Source organism: Elephas maximus, chromosome 1 (assembly GCF_024166365.1).
Source record: "Elephas maximus indicus isolate mEleMax1 chromosome 1, mEleMax1 primary haplotype, whole genome shotgun sequence".
Lineage (NCBI taxonomy): Eukaryota > Metazoa > Chordata > Mammalia > Proboscidea > Elephantidae > Elephas > Elephas maximus.
The window spans coordinates 136,780,006-136,800,153 of NC_064819.1; the positions used below are offsets into that span (position 1 = coordinate 136,780,006).

Here is a 20,148-nt window from a genome sequence, read left to right on the forward strand (position 1 = left end):
CACATTCAGTTCAACCTACCTGACTTCTTGGGTTCTTGAGATTGATAACATATAGACTTCTTATTCATTTAAAATTCTTCCTCAAGTTTCTAAAGACTGAGAATTTTTCTGTAGTTTTAATATAAAATAGTCACATTCTAATTCAATGCATGTTAACATTTATAACACAGAGAGTTGATTTTATGCTTTTTCTTATTTAGTGGATGGAAGCACAATATATGCAGAGAGTGTGATTCTGACTACTGGCACATTTCTGAGAGGCATGGTCATAATTGGATTGGAGATGAATCCAGCCGGACGTTTAGGGGATCAGCCTTCAATAGGGCTGGCTCAGACTCTGGAGAAGTTGGGGTTTGTGGTGGGGAGGTTGAAGACTGGGACTCCACCCCGAATTGCCAAAGATTCCATTAATTTCAGCATTCTTAACAAGCACATGCCAGATAATCCACCTATACCATTCAGCTTTGTCAATGAGACAGTATGGATTAAGGTAAGTAAATTTATGAAAAACTGGCTTTACAGTTTATATTGACTATTCGTAGCAAGAGGTAGCCTAGCTCTTTTTTTTTTATTTTGCAACAATTCACTTTATGTCATTATTGTTTAGAGTGCAAAAAAACATGATCTTTTAAAGGACTAACAAAAATAATTTGGCTAATTGGGTGTTTCTCCATAAATTATAAAATTTCATTACTTTTGATATTTTTGCCTATTTTTTAACAGCGTTATTGTTGTACAGTTCACATATCATACAGTTCAACTATTTAAAGTGTACTTTCAGTGGTTTTTGATAATATTCACAGATTTGTATAAGATCACCACAGTCGATTTGCTTATTTTTTAATTAAACTTTTTGAAACAATTTCAGATTTACCGAAAAGTTGTATGACTATTACAACAAACTCCTGTAAACCCTTGATGACATTTACCCGTTGTTAATATTTGATCATGTTTGTTTATATTTAAAAAAAAAAAAAAGGAAAACCAAACCTACTGCTGTCAACTCATAGTGACCCTGTAGGACAGAGTAGAACTGCCCCATACAGTTTCCAAGGCTGTAAATCTTTATGGAAGCAGGCTGCTACATCATCCTCCCTCGGAGTGGCTGGTGGGTTTGAACTGCCAACCTTTCAGTTAGCGGCCAAGCTTTTGACCACCGTACCACCAGGGGTCATCTATATATGTAGGTATAAGTGAATAGTTATATGTCTATATTTAACATATAATACAAAACCCACTGCCGTCGAGTCAATTCCAACTCATAGTGACCCCGTAGGGTTTCCAAGGCTGTAAATCTATGGAAGCAGACTGCTACATCTTTCTCCCGTGAAGCTGCAGGTAGTTTCAAACCACCGACCTTTCGGTTAGCAGTCAACCACTTTAACCACTGCCCCACCAGGGATGGTTGTAATACAGTAGCATACATATTTATTCTTAATCTTTTTTTTCCTGAGATATCTGTGAATAAGTTGTAGAGATCATGATCCTTTACCCCTAAATACTTCATCCCGTATTTCAACTAAGGACAAAGAGACCCTCTTTCATAACCTAAGAGCACTCATCAAATTGAGAGAATTTAATGGAGGTACAATACTGTTACCTACTAACTATCCTTTATAACACCTCCTATCTGCCAATCCAGGATCGTGCATTGCATTTGTCATTTCTCTTTAATTTCTTTTAGTATGCATCAGTTCCTCAGCTTTTGTCTTTCATGATGCTGATATTTTTGAAGAATACAAGCCATTTTGCCTGTCTTAAAATTATGTGTGTGTGTTGTATGTTTAAAATGGGGACTAATAATTGAGGGTCCTAGTTTTTTGGTGAGTGTTACACTGATGAATGGCTCAAAGTATTCTATTATGTGAGAAAGCTACTTTTACACTTTTGTTTTATAAAATGCAAACTGTGATGATACTTTCAAAATATGTGTACTTTTAACTTTTTATTATAAATTTTCAAGTTTACACAGAGTAGAGAAAATAGTATAATGAACCTCTGTGTACCTTTCACCCAGGTTCAACAAATAACATTTTGGCATTCTTGTTTGATTTTTCCTCAACACTTTTCTTGCTGATTTTTGAAGCAACAATCCAACTCTGTAAACCTTTTAAGACCTATTATTTTCTGCTTTGATTTTTTGGGGGGGGCTACCACGTGTTTTCCTTAATGGAAGCATGCTGCGTCATGGAGTGTGTTTAAATTTTTGGTTGGTAATATGGATTTTGAGAAATATTATGTGTGAATATATGACTGGTGGGTGCCCATCTGTCCTACCTGTTGTGGGCAGCAGGATGTAATTCAGGGTACCTTTCATTTGGGTACATTGGGTGCCTCTGGTTTTGCCTGACACCCCAACTCTTTTGCTTCAACAAACATTTGAAGCCATTTCACTATTACACAAGTCCCCATTAACCAAAACCCAGAACCAAACCCATTGCTGTCAAGTCAATTCTGACTCATAGTGACCCTATAGGACAGAGTAGAACTGCCCCATAGGGTTTCCGAGGAGCGGGTGGTAGATTCCAACTGCTGACCTTTTGGATAGCAGCCAAATGCTTAACCAGTGTGCCACCAGGGCTCCCCAAGTCCCTGTTGGAGGGCAGCAAATACTTGCAGTGGGAAAAGTAGAGTCCCAAGAAACCTAAGAGGTGGAAAAAGTAGGTGAACAACCAATGGTTTTGAAAGGGTTAACAATAATAACGTTTTTAAAATCAATCACAATACAAAAATTGATCTTACCAAAGAAAACACAGTATCTTAATATCATATAATACTTACTGTTCAGTTTTCCTAATTGTCTCAAAAATGTTTTTTACAGTTGTTTTATTTGAACCAGGAACCAAAAAAGATCCACACATTGCATTGGGTGATATGTCTTTAAGTGTCTTTTAATCTATCACAGCTCTCTTTTAAATTTTAACCTTTATATGTGGAAGAAACTAAGTCATTTGTTCTCTAGAATTTCCCACATTCCGGATTTGTCTAATTATATTTCTGTGGTGTCTTAAACATGTTATTTTATCGTCTATATTTCCTGTGTACTGGTAGATAGATTTAGAGTATTGATTAGGTTTCGGGTTTTTTTTTTTTTGTTACGGGGGTATTTGTTTTTTGAAGAAAATGCTTCACAAATAGTGCTGGGTATTTTTTTTTTTATGTATAGATTTAAAATCCATAAAATTTAGTGTATATCATGTGTGGAATTTATTTGAATAAGAGGCAAACTAGTAGAGAAACACAGCAGTGCTGTAGCTGGTTACTGTTTTCTAGCCAGAAGATCAGCTGCCATGTTACTTGACTCACACCAGCCCTAGAGTGGATGAGATTGTCCTTGAGAACCTTCACCTTAATAGTCATGTTAAGGAAACTACAAGAGGACCCCGGTAAGGACAAAATATCAGTGCTCAGTTATTTAAGAACTGATGTCAATCCCCTTTTGTTTGTTTGCTTCATTCAACTTATTTTTATCTATTCTAGATACTGTCCCTCCATTGAATCAAAGGTTTTACGTTTTCCAAATCGTGTGCATCAGGTTTGGTTGGAGCCTGAAGGAATGGATTCTGACCTTATCTACCCTCAAGGGTTATCTGTAACACTACCAGCAGAGTTACAGGAGAAAATGATCACATGTATCAGAGGCTTGGAGAAAGCTAAGATGATTCAGCCAGGTAAAGAGGGCCATAGCTGCCCTAGTGTATGATCAGCATCATTTTAGCCAGCAGTGTGGAGGTCTTGGATACAGTCATGGTTGCTTAGAGCCTAAGAAAGCTCTAGCTCTGTGCATTTAAAATAATCTGATTTTGAAGAGCATTTAGTGTTAATCTCCCCATCTCTACCTTAAGCTCCATTTTTACTAATTTTATACCATTTGTTCTTTGGTCAGGGTATGGTGTTCAGTATGATTACTTAGACCCCCGTCAGATCACTCCTTCCCTCGAGACTCGTTTGGTTCAACGGCTCTTCTTTGCCGGACAGATAAATGGCACCACTGGTTATGAGGAAGCTGCAGCTCAAGTAAGAGACTGTTCAAATGTTACTGTAAACATAAGGAAATTATTTAACTGGTATTCCTCCTTTTAATGTCTGTTTTGTTAATTATATTGATGTTAAATAATCTTATAACTAATGGAAAACTTTGTTTCAAGGTATATGGAAATGGCAATTGTATATAATAGGACTTTGAAGTACTTGTGACTTTATCAGATCTAGAAGCTCAGAACAGAATAATGAAGTATTTTGATCAGATTATTTATATTGTATCTGAAGTTTAAGAAAAGAATAATCCTTTTAGTATAACTTTATTGATTATCATCTTGTATTTCTTATAAGTGGTAAATTATGTTATTTTTTACTTGTAAATGGGAAAAGACTAGAAAAGTCTCAAAACCCATTGCTGTTGAGTCAATTGCAACTCATAACGACCCCATAGGACAAAGTAGAACTGCCCCATAGGGTTTCCAAGGAGCGCCTGGTGGATTCGAACTACTGACCTTTTGGTTAGCAGCCATAGATCTTAACCGCTACACCACCGGAGTTTCCAGAAAAGTCTTACAGATGGGTTTTTTAAAAAAAGATTAGCCCCTACCTAGGCTTACCAGGAGTATTAGATATCTGGAAAACAATGAATTTTTAAAGAAGTACATTTCCCATATTCTGTTTCTGAATATGGATTATATTTTCTACCTCTATTATATCCCTTGGAGCCCTGATGGCACAGTGGTTAAGAGCTCAGCTGCTAACCAAAAGGTCAGCAGTTTGAATCTACCAATCGTTCCTTGGAAACTCTATGGGACAGTTCTATTCTGTCCTACAGGGTTGCTATGAGTCGGAATCGACTCGATGGCAAGGTTTTCTTTTTTAATATCCCTTATAAGCAATGCCTGTTTTTTTTTTTTTTTTTTGCTATATCATGCTGTTTTTTCCACGTGGTGTTCTGAGTAGGATAGCTCTTTGATCAGTCCATAATTGGCCTTTTAAACATTTCAGTTTTCTTGTAGGGTGTGATAGCTGGAATCAACGCCAGTCACCGGGTCAGTCGCAAGCCACCTTTTGTCATTAGCCGAACAGAAGGCTACATAGGCGTCTTGATTGATGACCTTACCACACTGGGCACCAACGAACCGTACCGCATGTTTACCAGCCGAGTGGAGTTCCGTTTGTCTTTGCGCCCTGATAACGCTGACAGCAGGCTCACCTTCCGAGGTAATGCCTTCTTTGCTGAGTACTGCGATCTGGTTTACTCTTCTTTAAAACTTCTTTCACTATATTCTCTCTCCCTCTCCTAGGATATAAGGAAGCTGGCTGTGTGTCCCAACAGCGATATGAAAGGGCTTCTTGGATGAAATCTACTTTAGAAGAAGGTATCTCTGTGCTGAAATCCATTGAGTTTTCACATGCTAAATGGAAAAAGTTAATCCCAGAGGCTTCTATAAGTATTGTTAAAAGTCTGCCTATCAGGTATGCATTTTTAATATAGACCTTTCTCATGTTTTACAGGAAAAGTGAAATCACTTCAAACGGTCCTTACCTATAGACTCCTCACCTACGCATTTTAAATGAAGGTAGCTTGCTGTTGGTTTTTTTTCAATAACCCTTTAGATTTAACTGATCTATTCAACATTAAAACCAAAAACAAAAGTTCCGTTGCCATTGAGTTGATTCCAACTCATAGCAACCCTATAGGACAGAGTAGAACTGCCTCATAGCGTTTCCAAGGAGCACCTGGTGGATTCAAACTGCCAGTGTTTTGGTTAGCAGCCAAGCTCTTAACCACTGTGCCACCAATGTATGATTTTTATCCTGCCTATTGGTAAAAAGAATTCAAGGTAGCATACAGTAAAAAATTAATCATGACTAAAGGGTAATTATAAATAAAATAAGATCAGAAGCAACATAGATAAAGTAGGAAATGATTAGATTTTAGAAATGAAGGAATGACTTTAATTGAACAGTAAATTTACCTTTGAGGTTCCTGGCAATCAAAGAAAAAATTAAAACTTTATTATTCTCATTGTCTGATAAAATTATGCTGATTCTTCATAACAGACTTTCTATTGGCTCTAGATTATTTTAGAAGATTATTATAGTTCTTATTTTAGATCATTGAATAATAAAATGTTACAATGGCTATTTTGCATAAGTGGTTAATTTTTTTGACTTCCTTGTAGTCTAGCTGTAAGTTCAGAAATGGTGTTTCAAAGAGAACTGGGCGTTCAATGACTGGATCTATTTCTAAATTAAATATATATCAGCCTCACAAGGATAGCTCCTCTCTACAGAATCAAAGCATGTAAATGCTACAAATGTTTTGCATCATTTTAAACTTATTTCTCAGTGAGAAGATTCAGTAATTAGTGGCGAAATAACATCTCCAAAGTTATTTTTTTTATTCATATAAATTAGATTGAGAGATGTGTGGATCATTGTTAAAGAAAGCTCTTGTAATGCATTCGTTAATTCAGCAGGTGCTTATTGGGTGCCTGCAGTGTACTAGCAGTGTGTCAAGTGCTGGGATACAGTGAGGTGTAAAACTTCACATTCCTGCCCTCACGAAACTTACAGGCATTAAAAATAAATACATGTTAAACACATACTGTATTTATGGACTACAACAGGTTCATGGAAGAAAATAGAAGGTACTGTGAGTGGAAACCCTGGTGACGTAGTGGTTAACAGCTACTGCTGCTAACCAGAAGGTTGGCAGTTTAAATCCATCAGGCACTCCCTGCAAACCACGTAGGGCAGTTCTACTCTGTCCTGTAGGGTTGCTATGAGTCGGAGTTGACTCAACCGTTGACGGTTTTTTTTTTTTTTTTTTGGTGAGAGGATAACTAGGTAGAGAGAGGATCAGTAGTATGTGGGGAGAGTTCAGAGGAAGGGACTTTTTTTTAAAGTAGATGTTTTACTGAAGTATAGCATACATAGAGAAAAGTGGACCAATCACATGTGGACATCTCAGTGAATTTTTACATGTAAGCACCCATGTAACCAGCATGCACCTCAAGAAACAAAATAGTACCAGCACCCCAGAGCCCACCTGTTGTCCCCTTCCAATCACTGGTAAACACTCAAGGTAAACCTTATACTGACTTTACATGCTTAAACTAATAACATTTAAAACTTATATTTAAAATGAGACCTGAAAAAAAATGAATCGGATTAACCTGTCAAAAAGTGAAAGGAAAGCCATTCCAAGCAGAGAGGACAGTCTTTACAAAGGCTGAACAAGAAGGATGAAGCAAGATTGTACTGGGCAGTAGGCCAAGTTAAGGATTTTGCTTTTTATCTTAAATGAGGTGGGATATAAATGGATGTGCTTAACAATTTGAGTCTGTTTTGAAGAAACTATACCCAAGGAGTTCTCATAATTTTTGTTTATAATGAAAAATATATTTATGTACTTCTTTATTATTTAGAAAATATTTTCAATTTTCTGGTCACATTTGATTTTTAGGATCAATGATTCTAAAATAAGTAGAATCCACAGTTAAGATTAAAATATTTTGGTGTCAAAAGGCTTTTTATTAGATTCTTTTTTTATCTCAAAGAGCCAGGTTATAGGTTATGGAAGTGTGACCTAGTCTCACCTGTGGAGACTTTTGGAAGCTCAAAATATAAAAGGGTAGGGAAGATAAAATGGCTCATCAGGTCATTAGAGGACACCTTTGCTTCCACAGTCCCTTTCTGAGACCAACTATGCTCCTCAATTTCTTGCTTTTTGCTCTAATAGCTAAATCTAAGACTCATGGCTGGAATTCATTACAGCACTTTTTTTTCTCCTGAATATAAGTTTCTTAGAAAAAGTTCCTGCATTTTAGTTTTTTTGGTCCTTGTTTTCATCGTTCCAGTTTTATGGATTCTCAGTCTAAAGGTCATTAACATAGAGCGTTCCTCCAGAGGTACACTCCTAAGGACCTTATATAAGTCAAAATCTGCATATTTCACCAATGATATTTCCTGTTTGAAAAATGTAAACTAGGGTTGGAGGGGGGAGCTCAGAGGGTGTTAGTCTTGTAGCTTAGAGGCACATTATGGTGACACTGATCTTGCAGCTGTGTCTCCGGTATATTTTTTTCTTTTTCTTTTTTTAATCTTCGTCATAGCCTTGTGATGGTTTTTGTGAACTTAAAGGTATATCCATTTTAATGCTGGTTTTTATCTTAATTCCTTAATTAACAACCTGGCATATATCCTTGTTTTGGTTTCATCATGGTTTTATCTTTTCCAACTTGTGTTCCTAAGTTTTCATTTTTAGAAGGATTTCCCAAAACATTAATACCACTGTTATAGGATGTTAAAGAGATTTTTATGGTAAAGAACTAGCAGAGTAGTCAGATCAGAGGATCTCATTCATAGAAATGAGGGCCTGGGTCACAGATAATGGTGGGTATTTTTGTTTACCAGCTAATGGCAGTAGTATAAACAGAGTTTACAATTCACTGAGTTCTCCAGTTGTTAGTTTAAAATGAGTTGGCGAGAATCATATACTAAATCTTACTGAAGTCCCAAGTTGCAGATGCTGCTACATTTGCTCACTGTATATAGAAAGAATTAGGATTTGTCTTTTGATATTATTTGTTCAGAGATCTGGTGCTATCTCTAAGGAATCTTGTTCTTAGTCTGCCTTGTATAATATGGACCCTTATGTTAATCAAACTTTTTTGTGTTTGCAGTGCTCTAGATGTTTTGAAATATGAGGAAGTTGACATGAAGTTATTAGCCAAGGCTGTTCCAGAGCCCTTGAAGAAGTACACTGAATGTAGAGAGCTAGCTGAAAGACTGAAAATAGAAGGTAGAAAATAATTTCTTACTTAGATGCCTATGTGTTCTCTTTTCCGTTTGTGCAAATTGTGAATGGACAGCAGATCCATTAGCTCTGTGCCAAGAGGAGCCATTATTACCATTAAAAAAACAAAAAACCAAACCTGTTGGGGTCGAGTTGATTCTGACCCATAGTAACCCTTTAGGACAGAGTAGAATTGCCCCATAGGGTTTTCAAGGAGCATCTGGTGGATTTGAACTGCCGACCTTTTGGTTAGCAGCTGTAGCACTTAACCACTACGCCACTAGGGTCTCCACTGTACCACCAGGGCACCTATTATTGCTAATTATTACCATAATGGTAATTATTACCATAGGACCAGCATCTTAGGCTCAAAGTGTGATCGCTGGACTAACAACTTGCAACACCTGGGAGTTTGTTAGAAATGCAGAATCTCAGGCTCCATTCCAGGTCCACTGAATGAGAAACTGCATTTTAATGAAATCCCCAGGTTATTCATATGCACATTTCAGGTTTGGGAAGTGCTTTCTCCTTTTTTAAAAAAACTTACTTTTTTTCCCCTGAACTTCCTTTTTTCATTCTCTCCATCTAATGTCCTCATAATGAGAAAAATAGTATCTTTGCCTTGACAGTGTATGGGAATACTCTGCCCTTGACAAATATTTATTTCGTATCAGACAAAGAAATCTAGAGTCTAGCCCCATACGTCATGATAACACATTGTGTGCTCTCCTACACTTGATTAGTTGATTGACCACATTTGTTTTTAATAGTTTCACTGCTTTTTTAAAAACACTTTTTGTAGTAAAATGTATGTAACAGAATTTGCCGTTTTAACCATTTTAAGTGTATAATTCACTGACATTAATTACATTTACAGTGTTGTCCAACCATACCATTATCTCCAAAACTTTTTTATCACTCCAAATAGAAACTCAGTACCCGTTAAGCAATAACTCCCCATTCCTCCCTCTCCCTATCCCCTGGTAACTGCTATTCTTCTTTGGTCTCTATACATTTGCCTTTTCTAGATATCTCATGTAAGTGATGAGATCATCAATATTTGGTCTTTTGTGTCTGACTTATTTCACTTAGCACAATGTTTTCAAGGTTTATCCATGCGATAGCGTGTATCAGAACTTCATTTTTCTTCATGGCTGAATGGTGCGTATATACCACATTGTGTTTCTCCATTCACCTGTTGATGGACACTTGGGTTGTTTCCACCTTTTTGCTATTGTTAATAATATTGCAGTGAACATTGGGGTACAAGTATCTGTTTGATACTTGCTTTCAAGTCTTTTTGAGTATATACCCAAGAGTGGAATTGCTGAGACATGGTAATTTTATGTTTAATTTTTTGTGGAACAGTTTTCCATAGTGGCTGCACCATTTTACATTCCCACCAGCAGTGCATGAGTGTTCCAGTTTCTCCACATCCTCACCAATATTTGTTATTATCTTTTTAAAAAAATAATAGTTATCTTAATGAGTGCGAAGTAGTATCTCGTTGTGGTTTTGATTTGCATTTCCTAATGACTAATGATGTCTTCATGCGCTTTTTAGCTGTTTGGATTTCTTCTTTGAAAAAATGTCTATTCAAGTCCTTTGCCCATTTTTTAATTGTGTGGTTTTTTGTTTTTGTTTTTGTAGTTGAGTTTTAGGAGTTATTTACATATCTGGATATTAACCTTTATCAGATAAATGATTTTCAAATATTTTCTCCCATTCTGTAGGTTGTCTTTTCATTTTCTTGATAATGTCCTTTGATGCACAAATGTCTTTAATTTTGATGAAAAACAAACCTGTTGCTGTTGAGTCAATTCCGACTCATAGCAACCGTAAAGAACAGAGTAGAGCTGCCCCATAGGGTTTCCAAGGAGCACCTGGTAGATTTGAACTGCTGACCTCTTGATTAGCAGCCATAGCTCTTAACCGTTATGCCACCAGGGTTTCCTAATTTTGATGAGGTCCAATTTATCTATTTTTCCTTTTGTTGCTCATGCTTTTGGTGTCATATCTAAGAATTCATTGCCAAATTCACAGTCAAAACCCCTATGTTTTCTTCTAAGAGTTTAAGGATTTTAGTTCCTACATTTAGGTCGATCCACTGTGAATTAATTTTTGTATATGGTATGAGGTAGGGAGTTCAACTTTATTCTTTTGCATGTGGGAATTCAGTTTTCCCAGCACCGTTTTTTGAAGAGATTATTTTTTCCCTATGGAGTGGACTTGACATCCTTGTCAAATATCAAGTGGCCATGGTGCACTGCATTTTTTTTTATTGTTGTGAAAATATACATAACATTCGCCAATTCATCATTTTTCAGGTGTACAGTTGAGTGGTATCAATGACATTAATCATGTTACGCAATCACCACCCATAATTGTTGCCAAATTTCCCATCACCATAAACAAAGACTCACTAAACAGTTTTTCATTATGAAAATTTTCAAACATAAACAAAAATAGAATAAATAATATGAGCTTTTGCATTTTGACAGAAAGCATTTTCTGCTGGGGTAGAAAATTATGTGGTGAAAAAAGCAGTGAACAAGATGATACAGGGATAAGGGTAGGAGAAGTTGGATGATGATGTGCTGTTCAAATAGGAAACGACTTTAAGCTCCTTAGGTGCTGGCCAAGGTGGTAAGAATGTTGGATTCCTTCTAGCAGTGGCCCGTTTTGTTGTTTCTACAGGTCTATCACCTTGCTATGCTTTGGGCTGAATAGGAAGACCCAAGTGCTACCTACCATCCCACTACTCAAGTTTACAGAAGTCTAGCAATGAAAGGGAACTAACCAGAAACTCTAGAATCATTCTTCCACCAACTAGCTAGTAACGTACTAAAAAATAAGAAGTAATATTGACCTTTTATTTCAACATCATTGTTTCTCTGTTGAATAAAACTTTCTTTATTGAACGTTTAGAGCAGTTAGCACCTCGAAAAGGTGATTAAATTGTATATTTTAAACTTTGGTTTGCAATTTTACTTTTTTCAAGAAATTGCTAGGTTCAGATTAGAACAACTTAGAACAATTATCTTTAAATTGTTTCCAGGAAAGCCTGACCTGTTGGACCATGGAGTAGCTACTATTTTGACTTGTTCTTTAAAGACTCTGGCATGTATAAAGACTTCAGCATATAACCATGGCTTAAAAGAAACTGCACTATGTTAAAATGTAATAAACCAAATCCACTGCCGTAGAGTCCTTCCTGACTCATAGCGACCTTATAGGACAGAGGAGAACTGCACCATACAGTTTCCAAGAGGTACCTAGCGCATTCAAACTGCCGACCTCTTGGTTAGCAGCCGTAGCACTTTAACCACTATGCCACCAGCGTTTCCTAAAATATAATACAAATCACTATTTGGATTCCCTCACTAGGCAGCAAGCTGTTTGAGGGCAGAAACCAATGTCGGATTGTTCCTTCTGTCATCTTTTGTGTTTTGCTATATATATATTGGAGAGATTAAATAAATATACCCTTAGCACTGGGGTTGGGGGCTTAGCATATGTATTATCTCCATATTTATATTCTGATACTCTGAAGAGTCTGTTTATGAGTCATGAAATTGTATTTAAAGCAATTACTAAGAGTTAACATTTATTGAGATGTGCCAGATATTGTACTAAGCCCTTTAGATGCATTGTTTTGTTGATACTTAGAACTTCCCTGTAAGGGGTAGCTATTAGCATTATTGTCTTAATTTTACAGATAAGTGTAGTTTGCCCAAGATCAAACAATTAGTAAGTTACTGAGCTGGGATTTGAAACTCAGTGGTTGGACTATGAAGCCTGCACACTTCATAAATATTCTTTGTTGCCATAAAGATGCTTAGAAGTCATTCAGGCTGGCCCTTGGAACTTCTAGATAAAGAAGATGAGGCCCAGAAGGATAATATTGTACCCATAGTCAGAGAGTAGTAATTCTTTGGTGGAGCCAGACTTCCTGGCTGCCAGTCAAGTAATGGAAAGATATGCTACCAAAACCTTTAGAGAGAAGTTGTATTCTTGAACAGGAGGGAATGACCCCTTGAATTTGAGTTTTAAAACAGGATTTTTAAATTTGCTTTTCCAAGAACAGAATGCTTTAGTTAACAAAATAATTGAATTGTTTTTCTAACATCAGTTCTGAATAAAACTTTAACTAAATGTAAGTTTTCTTGGAGAAACATCCTATTTTGAGGGCCTAAAATTCAAATCCACAGTCTATTGAGAAATATGTTCTGACCAAAATTTGCACAAGAGGAAAAGCAAATTCTTTTTTTACTTTTAATTTTCCAGATACTTGAAATGAAAAGGACATGCATTAAACTACAGGCAGAGTGTTGTAATTAATACGCAGGATACTCCCTCTCTTTATCTTAGCCTTAGTCTCCTCATCTGTGAAATGGGACACCTGCCACGCCAGTCTCATGGTGTTGAGATGACTGTTGACTAAGATAATGTATGTAAAAGGTCTTTGTAAACTGGAAAAAGCTGTATGAATATAAACTGTTAATATAATCTGAGTATTGTAATATAATTTTAATCTTGTTCACCAGCCACTTATGAATCAGCAGCGTTCCGTCAGCAACAGGAAATAGAGGAAGTTCAGCGAGATGAAGCTCTCCAGCTGCCAAAAGACTTAGATTATTTGACTCTCAGGGATGTATCTTTGTCCCAGGAAGCTCGAGAGAAACTACATTTCAGTCGCCCGCAGACGGTAAGAAAACAGAGAATAGGAACAGGTTATAACTAAATAGCCAGTGATTTAATTTTTTAAACTTGGGGATTAGAATGGTCATATAACTGATGCTTTATTTCATCATAAAAAAAACCTAACCTCATATTTTCACATTTCTGTGTATGACAGATGTTGATACATCTTTTTGAGAGATAATAAAGCTTAGTCTAAATAAATAACTAAGGAGCCCTGGTGGTGCAATGGTTAAGGTACTCAGCTGCTTAACTGGAAGGTTGGCGGATGGAACCCGCCAGCCGCTCCGCTACAAAAAGTTGTGGCAGTCTGCTTCCATAAAGATTACAGCCTTGGAAACCCTATGGGGCAGCTCTACTCTGTCCTATAAGGTTGCTATGAGTCGAAATCAACTTGACAGCAATGCGTTTCGAAAGCAAATATCTGGAAATCAGGAATTAGTTTGACTGTAATTATTCTGTAGTCCCAACCATGTGCCAAGCCATCATGTAAACTTAGTACATATGCATAGCTTAAAAGAAACCTATACTAGGTTAAAATATAACACATATCGGTGGTTTTAAAATCACTACTTGAACCCTCCCTGGGAGTTCCATAGCGTTACCCTGGGAACTACTCAGGGAAGAGGGGAGTCAGAGGTCTCCCACTTCACGCTTGAGCCCATGTGTGTGCACAAGTGCATGCGTACTCCTGTGCACACACACACAAAAATAAACTTTATTATATAGAAAACAGTAATGGGCTTCTAATAAAGAATAAAGACTGGTAGACTGCTTTTTATTGATCCTGAGATGTACATTTTTTCACATTTCAACATCTCTGAAATTGGGATCTGTCTTAAAAATTGATGGTGTGTCATAGTTTAATGAGCATTGCTTTTTAAAGTAGTGGTTCATAAAATAATGGGATGTTTTTTAAAATATGGTACATTAAGAAATTTGAAAAAGACAATTTTTAAAGGGAGGGGTGATTTCATCAGTATAACATGGCATTCTTAGCAGCCGTCATCATGGAAACCAGGCAAGTAAGCCTTAAATTTTATATCCCTGTCTATACTATTCATTTTGGAAGCCCTGGTGGTTAAGTGCTAGGGCCGTTAACCAAAATGTCGGCAGTTCAGATCCACCAGGTGCTTTTTAGAAACTCTATGGGGCAGTTCTACTCTGTCCTATAGGGTCACTATGAGTCAGAATCGACTCGATGGCAACAAGTTATACTATGCATTTTAGGTTGTGTTTTTATAAATAGTCATAGACTGTACTGTCTAATACAGAAGCTACAAGCTAAATATGGCCAATTGCATTAATTAAAATTAAATAAAATTTAAAATTCAGCACCTTAGTTGCGCTAGCCACATGTGGCTAGTGGGTACCATAGTAGACAAGTGCATTGTTACAGCACAAATGTTATAGAAACATCCATCATCACAGAAAGTCCAGTTGGACAGTGCTGGTCATAGGAGCTCGCCATCTCATACGCACAATTCCAGAATACAAAAACCTCTGACAAGTTTGCCACAAACTTATTTGGCAGCAAAACTGACCTGAACTTACAGGAGGCTCTTTAGTCTTATATCACTTATAGCAAATATTTCTATATTTCACTGTAAAAATATACCACAAAAATATTAATGAGATTGATTATAAGTTACTACCCCACACCTCTGGGGATGTTAGATAATGTACAGTATATGCACCTTATTACAACACATATGCCCCAGGGATTTTAGATAAGGGACTGTGGACCTATATTTGAGGAGGGAAGTTCAGTTTAGTCTAAGGAAAAGAAAAAGTAGATACAGTAACATCTGCCACTTACTTGATCTTGGACAAATCATTTTAACTTCTCTGAGCCTCACTTTCACCATTTTTAAAATGACTATATAAATCATCACATTTCCCTTATCTACTCAACCAGGGTTGTTTTAAGGATACATTAAGATAAAAGCTGTGAAACTATTTTAATGAACTACACTATACAGGTTGTTATTAGAAGGACATTAGATTTGATTTGATTTGACATAGGTCACTTTTGTTTCTTTTATGGTTGTAACTCTTAGATTGGAGCTGCTAGTCGTATACCTGGAGTGACACCTGCTGCCATCATCAATCTGCTCAGATTTGTGAAGACCTCTCAGCACAGACGAGCAGCTGTGGATGAATTGACTAAAACTGGTCAATTTTTGTGTGATACAAACAAACTTCAAGAGAGAGAGTTATAACTTTCTGTTTATAGAAGACATTTAAAGAGAATGTAAATAATTTAAACAATGCGAAGGTCTAGATAGGAGATAAGAACCATTTAGCACCTATTAAAATAACCTTACTAGATTATTATGGGTTTGTCTTTATGAAGAGGGCAGAGATTATAATTTCATCTTTCTGTGTATCTGAAAAAATAATTGCACATTTAATTTTTACTGTTTCTTCTAGGAGCTCTAATACAGTGAACCTACTCTTAACAACATTGTGCAATGTTCATCCAGGAGAGGTATAGTGGATGTAAAACTGAAGCTGAAAAAAATCTAACCTTGCAGATTTGCCTACTCATAAGCATACCAAGTTAAAAGTCTTACCTTTTAACCTGTTATGAAAGTTAGTAATCTTATACTTAGTTTGGCTAGTTTAGAAGGCAATATGAAAGCTATATTAACTAGTCATCAAATGCTTAGGGCTGAAAATTTGAGACTACACAAAATCATCCAGACTCATTCAGCTGTTTCTGATATTGAAAGGTAGCATGCAAAATGAAAGTTGACTTCTAAGATTTCTGTACTTCTACAGGAAATTGCCACCAGTCCCCACCTTTGAACATTAATGAATGCCCTATAAAATAGAAATATTGGAAATTACTGTACCTTCCTATCATCCAAAATATAGAAACTTATTTGGTAACCTGGTTAAGGGAGAATAAAGTAAAGGTGGTTATTTTGTATCACACAATAAAGATATTTTCTTATGAAATTGTCACAGTCATGATTTCTTAATGTTGAAGAAAGATCAACAGGAACTGATGAGTAATGTTTCCCTACTTTTAGTCAAGGAATTGATAGAGAAACCAGAATGCTGCTGGTACTTCTGTTCCTCTTTGATGCTTTGATGGTGTGGTCACAAGGGTTAAGGTGGAAGGATCAGCTGGGCCCTTTGGCTGGCTCCTCAGACCGCTAAGCCTTCCTGGATAGACTAGGGAATAAATACAGCCAAGTGAGCCAGAGGGCTATGCCTGCCCCTGGAAATGCCAACCCAGATCTCTGGTGTCAGCCAAGGGAGAAGCTGTCGTGTCAGCTCAGGCCAAAGCAGGTACTTAGGATGGTTTCAAAGGCCCCAAAGTCACTTTGGCTGCAGATCTATGTGTTAAGCCTATCTTGAGGTCTGATTATGGGTGTGAGGCAGACAGCTGTCTTGCTGTAATCACATATGGCCACTTAGATGTAGCTCAGTTTTCAGTCAGATTAGCAACAAGTAAAGTGTTTGTAATGCTGGATCATTTAGCAATGATGAATTCTTTTTGATACTTGATTTAGTAATTTCAAAAGGCTGTAACTTTTAGTTATTATGGTTACTCCTGGACAGAATTCTTTATTACAGACAGTTTGGATTACAATAAACCCATTGCCATCGAGTCAATTTTGACTCATACCTACCCTATAGGACAGAGTAGAGCTGCCCCATACAGTTTCTAAGGCTTTAAATCGTTACAGAAGCAGACTGCCACATCTTTCTGCCATGAAGTAGCTAGTGGATTCAAACCACTGACCTTTTGGTTAGCAGCTGAGGGCTTTAACCATGGTGCTACCAGGGCTCCTATTGATTACAATACTGTATTGTATATTTTAAAAAGGGAGTATTTTATGCTACCTGTTTAGCACTAGAAAGGAAGTAACTGTTCTTAAAGTTTTTGTTTTTCTGGTTAAATACAGGAGTAAAAGCAATGAATGGAAAACCTACTGAATGAACTATAACAAAAATTTATCTTGAGGAAATAAAGTCCTTAAATGTGTTGGGAAGTTCTTGACAGTCTAGTGACACTGCACCTGTAAAGAAACTTAAGGTTCGTTATTTCCTAGTGTAGTAATACCTTTTTTAAATCCCTTTGTCAAGAGATTAAAAAATGCAAGGCTATACCATTACAGTAGTAACTGTCTCACTGAAAATGTTTGATGAAAAACATTTGTTTTAGGTTCTGCCATTTGCTTTAAGATGTGGAACCTCTTTAAATTCACAATTTTAAATGTGTTGCTATAAAAGATTACATCACTTAAAATAATCTCAAAACAGCCTATCTTCTGGAACTGCTAGCCAGAGAGCTACAGAAGATAATGCCTTAGGAAAAGAGTAAAAATGTAACCTTGCTCAGTCCAGCTACTTCATAGAAATCCCCCATCGTTGACAATAGCTTCCAGCAGAAGTTGGCCACACTTTTGATTTCCTCCACACACCACAGACCACACTGTCTAGTAGTCTGAAAAATCAGGTACTAAAGTTCATTTCAACAGGAACATCAAAATATAAAAAGGAAGTGACTAAGAAACACTATTACTAAGCACTTCTAAAATCATCGTTTGGGGGAAGGAGGATGAAGATAGAGACCTATGCTAAGTTAAACCGTTATAGCCTTGAGTTGTGAAGTAAATTTATAACCAAGAGTTTGAATTTTATTAGATTGTTTTGAAAGTATTTTGTCATTTTATGTTTCAGCCTAGATTTGAATAGCCACAGCTTTTCCACTTCAGAAATCTTAACTCCTAGAAGAGTGCCCACTCCAGAAGAAGTGGTCAGGAATATCAAAAATCACCAACAGAGACTTGAGGCTTGTCTCAGCTCAGAGCGGCTCATGCTGGATGGCACACTAAAAATAAGTTTTTCCTCCTAGACTTCCTCTCCACTTCTATTATTACACTTCATTCCACCTTAACAACCTAACAAAATGCAAACCTCTCAAGTACAGGAAATGCAATAGTTACAGGCACTCAGGACATGCTTTATGAATGAATGAATGTTTCTAAAGCTAAGAGCAAAACTTAACACTCAGATGAGAATAAAATGGGATAAAAGTATGGGACACAAATATTAAGAACTATGCAGTTTTATATTTACCTTTTTCTGTCTCCATAAACTGTCTTCTGTCTTTATGTGCTCTTCAGCTTCATTTCCTTTCTGTCTTGCCCTATCCCTGATGTTCACTACTCCTCGTATATGAAGCTTTTTTTAAAATTTTTCATACTTTTAAAATTTTTATTGTACTTTAAGTGAAAGTTTACAAATCAAGCCAGTCTCTCATATGTAAATTTATATACACCTTGCTGTATATTCCTAGTTGCTCTCCCCCTACTAAGACTATTTTTGTGTCCATTCAGCCAGCTTCTGACCCCCTCTGCCCTCTCATCTCCCCTCCAGACAGGAGATGTCCAGGTAGTCTCATGTGTCTACTTGATCCAAGAAGCTCAGTCCTCACCAGTATCATTTTCTATCCCATTGTCCAGTCCAACCCCTGTCTGAAGAGTTGACTTTGGGAATGGTTCCTATCCTGGGCCAACAGAAGGTCTGGGGACCATGACCTCTGGGGTCCTTCTAGTCTCAGACCATTAAGTCTGGTCTTTTTACAAGAATTTGGGGTCTGCATCCCACTGCTCTCCTGCTCCCTCAGGGGTGCTCTGTTGTGTTCTCTGTCAGAGTAGTCATCGGTTGTAGCTGGGCACCATCTAGTTCTGGTCACAGGCTGATGTAGTCTCTGGATTATGGGGCCCATTCTGTCTGTTGGGCTCATGATTACCATGTGTCTTTGGTGTTCTTCATTCTCCTTTGCTCCAGGTGGGTTGAGACCAGTTGGTGCATCTTAGATGGCCGCTTGCTAGCATTTAAGACCCCAGATGCCACTCTCCAAAGTGGGACGGAGAATGTTTTCTTAATAGATTTTATTATACCAGTTGACCTAGATGTGCCCTGAAACCATGGTCCCCAAACCCCTGCCCCGGCTACGCTGACCTTTGAAGCATTCAGTTTTTTCAGGATACTTCCTTGCTTTTGGTTTAGTCCAGTTGTGCTGACCTCTCCTGTATTGTGTGTTGTCTTTCCTTTCACCTAAAGTAGTTCTTGTCTACTACCTAATTAGTGAATACTCCTCTCCTTCTCTCCCTCCTCACTTTCATAACCATCAAAGAATATTTTCTTCTCTGTTTAAACTGTTTCTCAAGTTCTTATAATAGCGGTCTCATACGATATTTGTCCTTTTGTAACTGACTAATTTCACTCAGCCTAATGCCTTCCAGATTCCTCCATGTTATGAAATGTTTCACAGATTCATCATTGTACTTTATTGATGTGTAGTATTCCATTGTGTGAATATACCATAATTTACCCATTCATCTGTTGATGGGCACCTTGGTTGCTTCCATCTTTTTGCTTTTGTAAACAGTGCTGCAGTGAACATGGGTATGCATATATCTGTTCATGTAAAGGCTCTTATTTCTCTAGGATATACTCCAAGGAGTGGGAGAGCTGTCATTCTGATGTCTTTTTTTGTGTGTGTTGTTGACTGCTTCTTTTTCCCATTTAATTTTTGGTGCTGAGTAGTTCATATATTGTCTTTTCCTCTTATTTGCTGTTGTTGATTTTGTTTCTGCTGAGTCCCTATTTTTTTGTGGTATTTTGATGAGTAG

At 37.0% G+C, this 20,148-nt stretch overlaps 1 protein-coding gene across 3 annotated transcripts in view; it reads left to right on the forward strand.

Annotated features, from left to right (window-relative positions):
* MTO1 (mitochondrial tRNA translation optimization 1) overlaps positions 1-20,148 on the forward strand; it is a 51,679-nt gene that overhangs the window by 13,608 nt on the left and 17,923 nt on the right. Inside the window, exons 4-12 of one of the 3 annotated variants that reach the window (XM_049895480.1) lie at positions 201-490; positions 3,274-3,386; positions 3,481-3,671; positions 3,887-4,017; positions 5,001-5,205; positions 5,289-5,460; positions 8,676-8,794; positions 13,336-13,496; positions 17,410-17,611. In XM_049895480.1, coding sequence (XP_049751437.1) covers positions 201-490; positions 3,274-3,386; positions 3,481-3,671; positions 3,887-4,017; positions 5,001-5,205; positions 5,289-5,460; positions 8,676-8,794; positions 13,336-13,496; positions 17,410-17,415 — 1,388 coding nt within the window. In that variant the 3' untranslated portion in view covers positions 17,416-17,611. Of the gene's footprint in view, positions 1-200; positions 491-3,273; positions 3,387-3,480; positions 3,672-3,886; positions 4,018-5,000; positions 5,206-5,288; positions 5,461-8,675; positions 8,795-13,335; positions 13,497-15,549; positions 17,342-17,409; positions 17,612-20,148 lie in introns of those variants that run through there. The other 2 variants (XM_049895468.1, XR_007518614.1) reach the window with 2 other exon arrangements.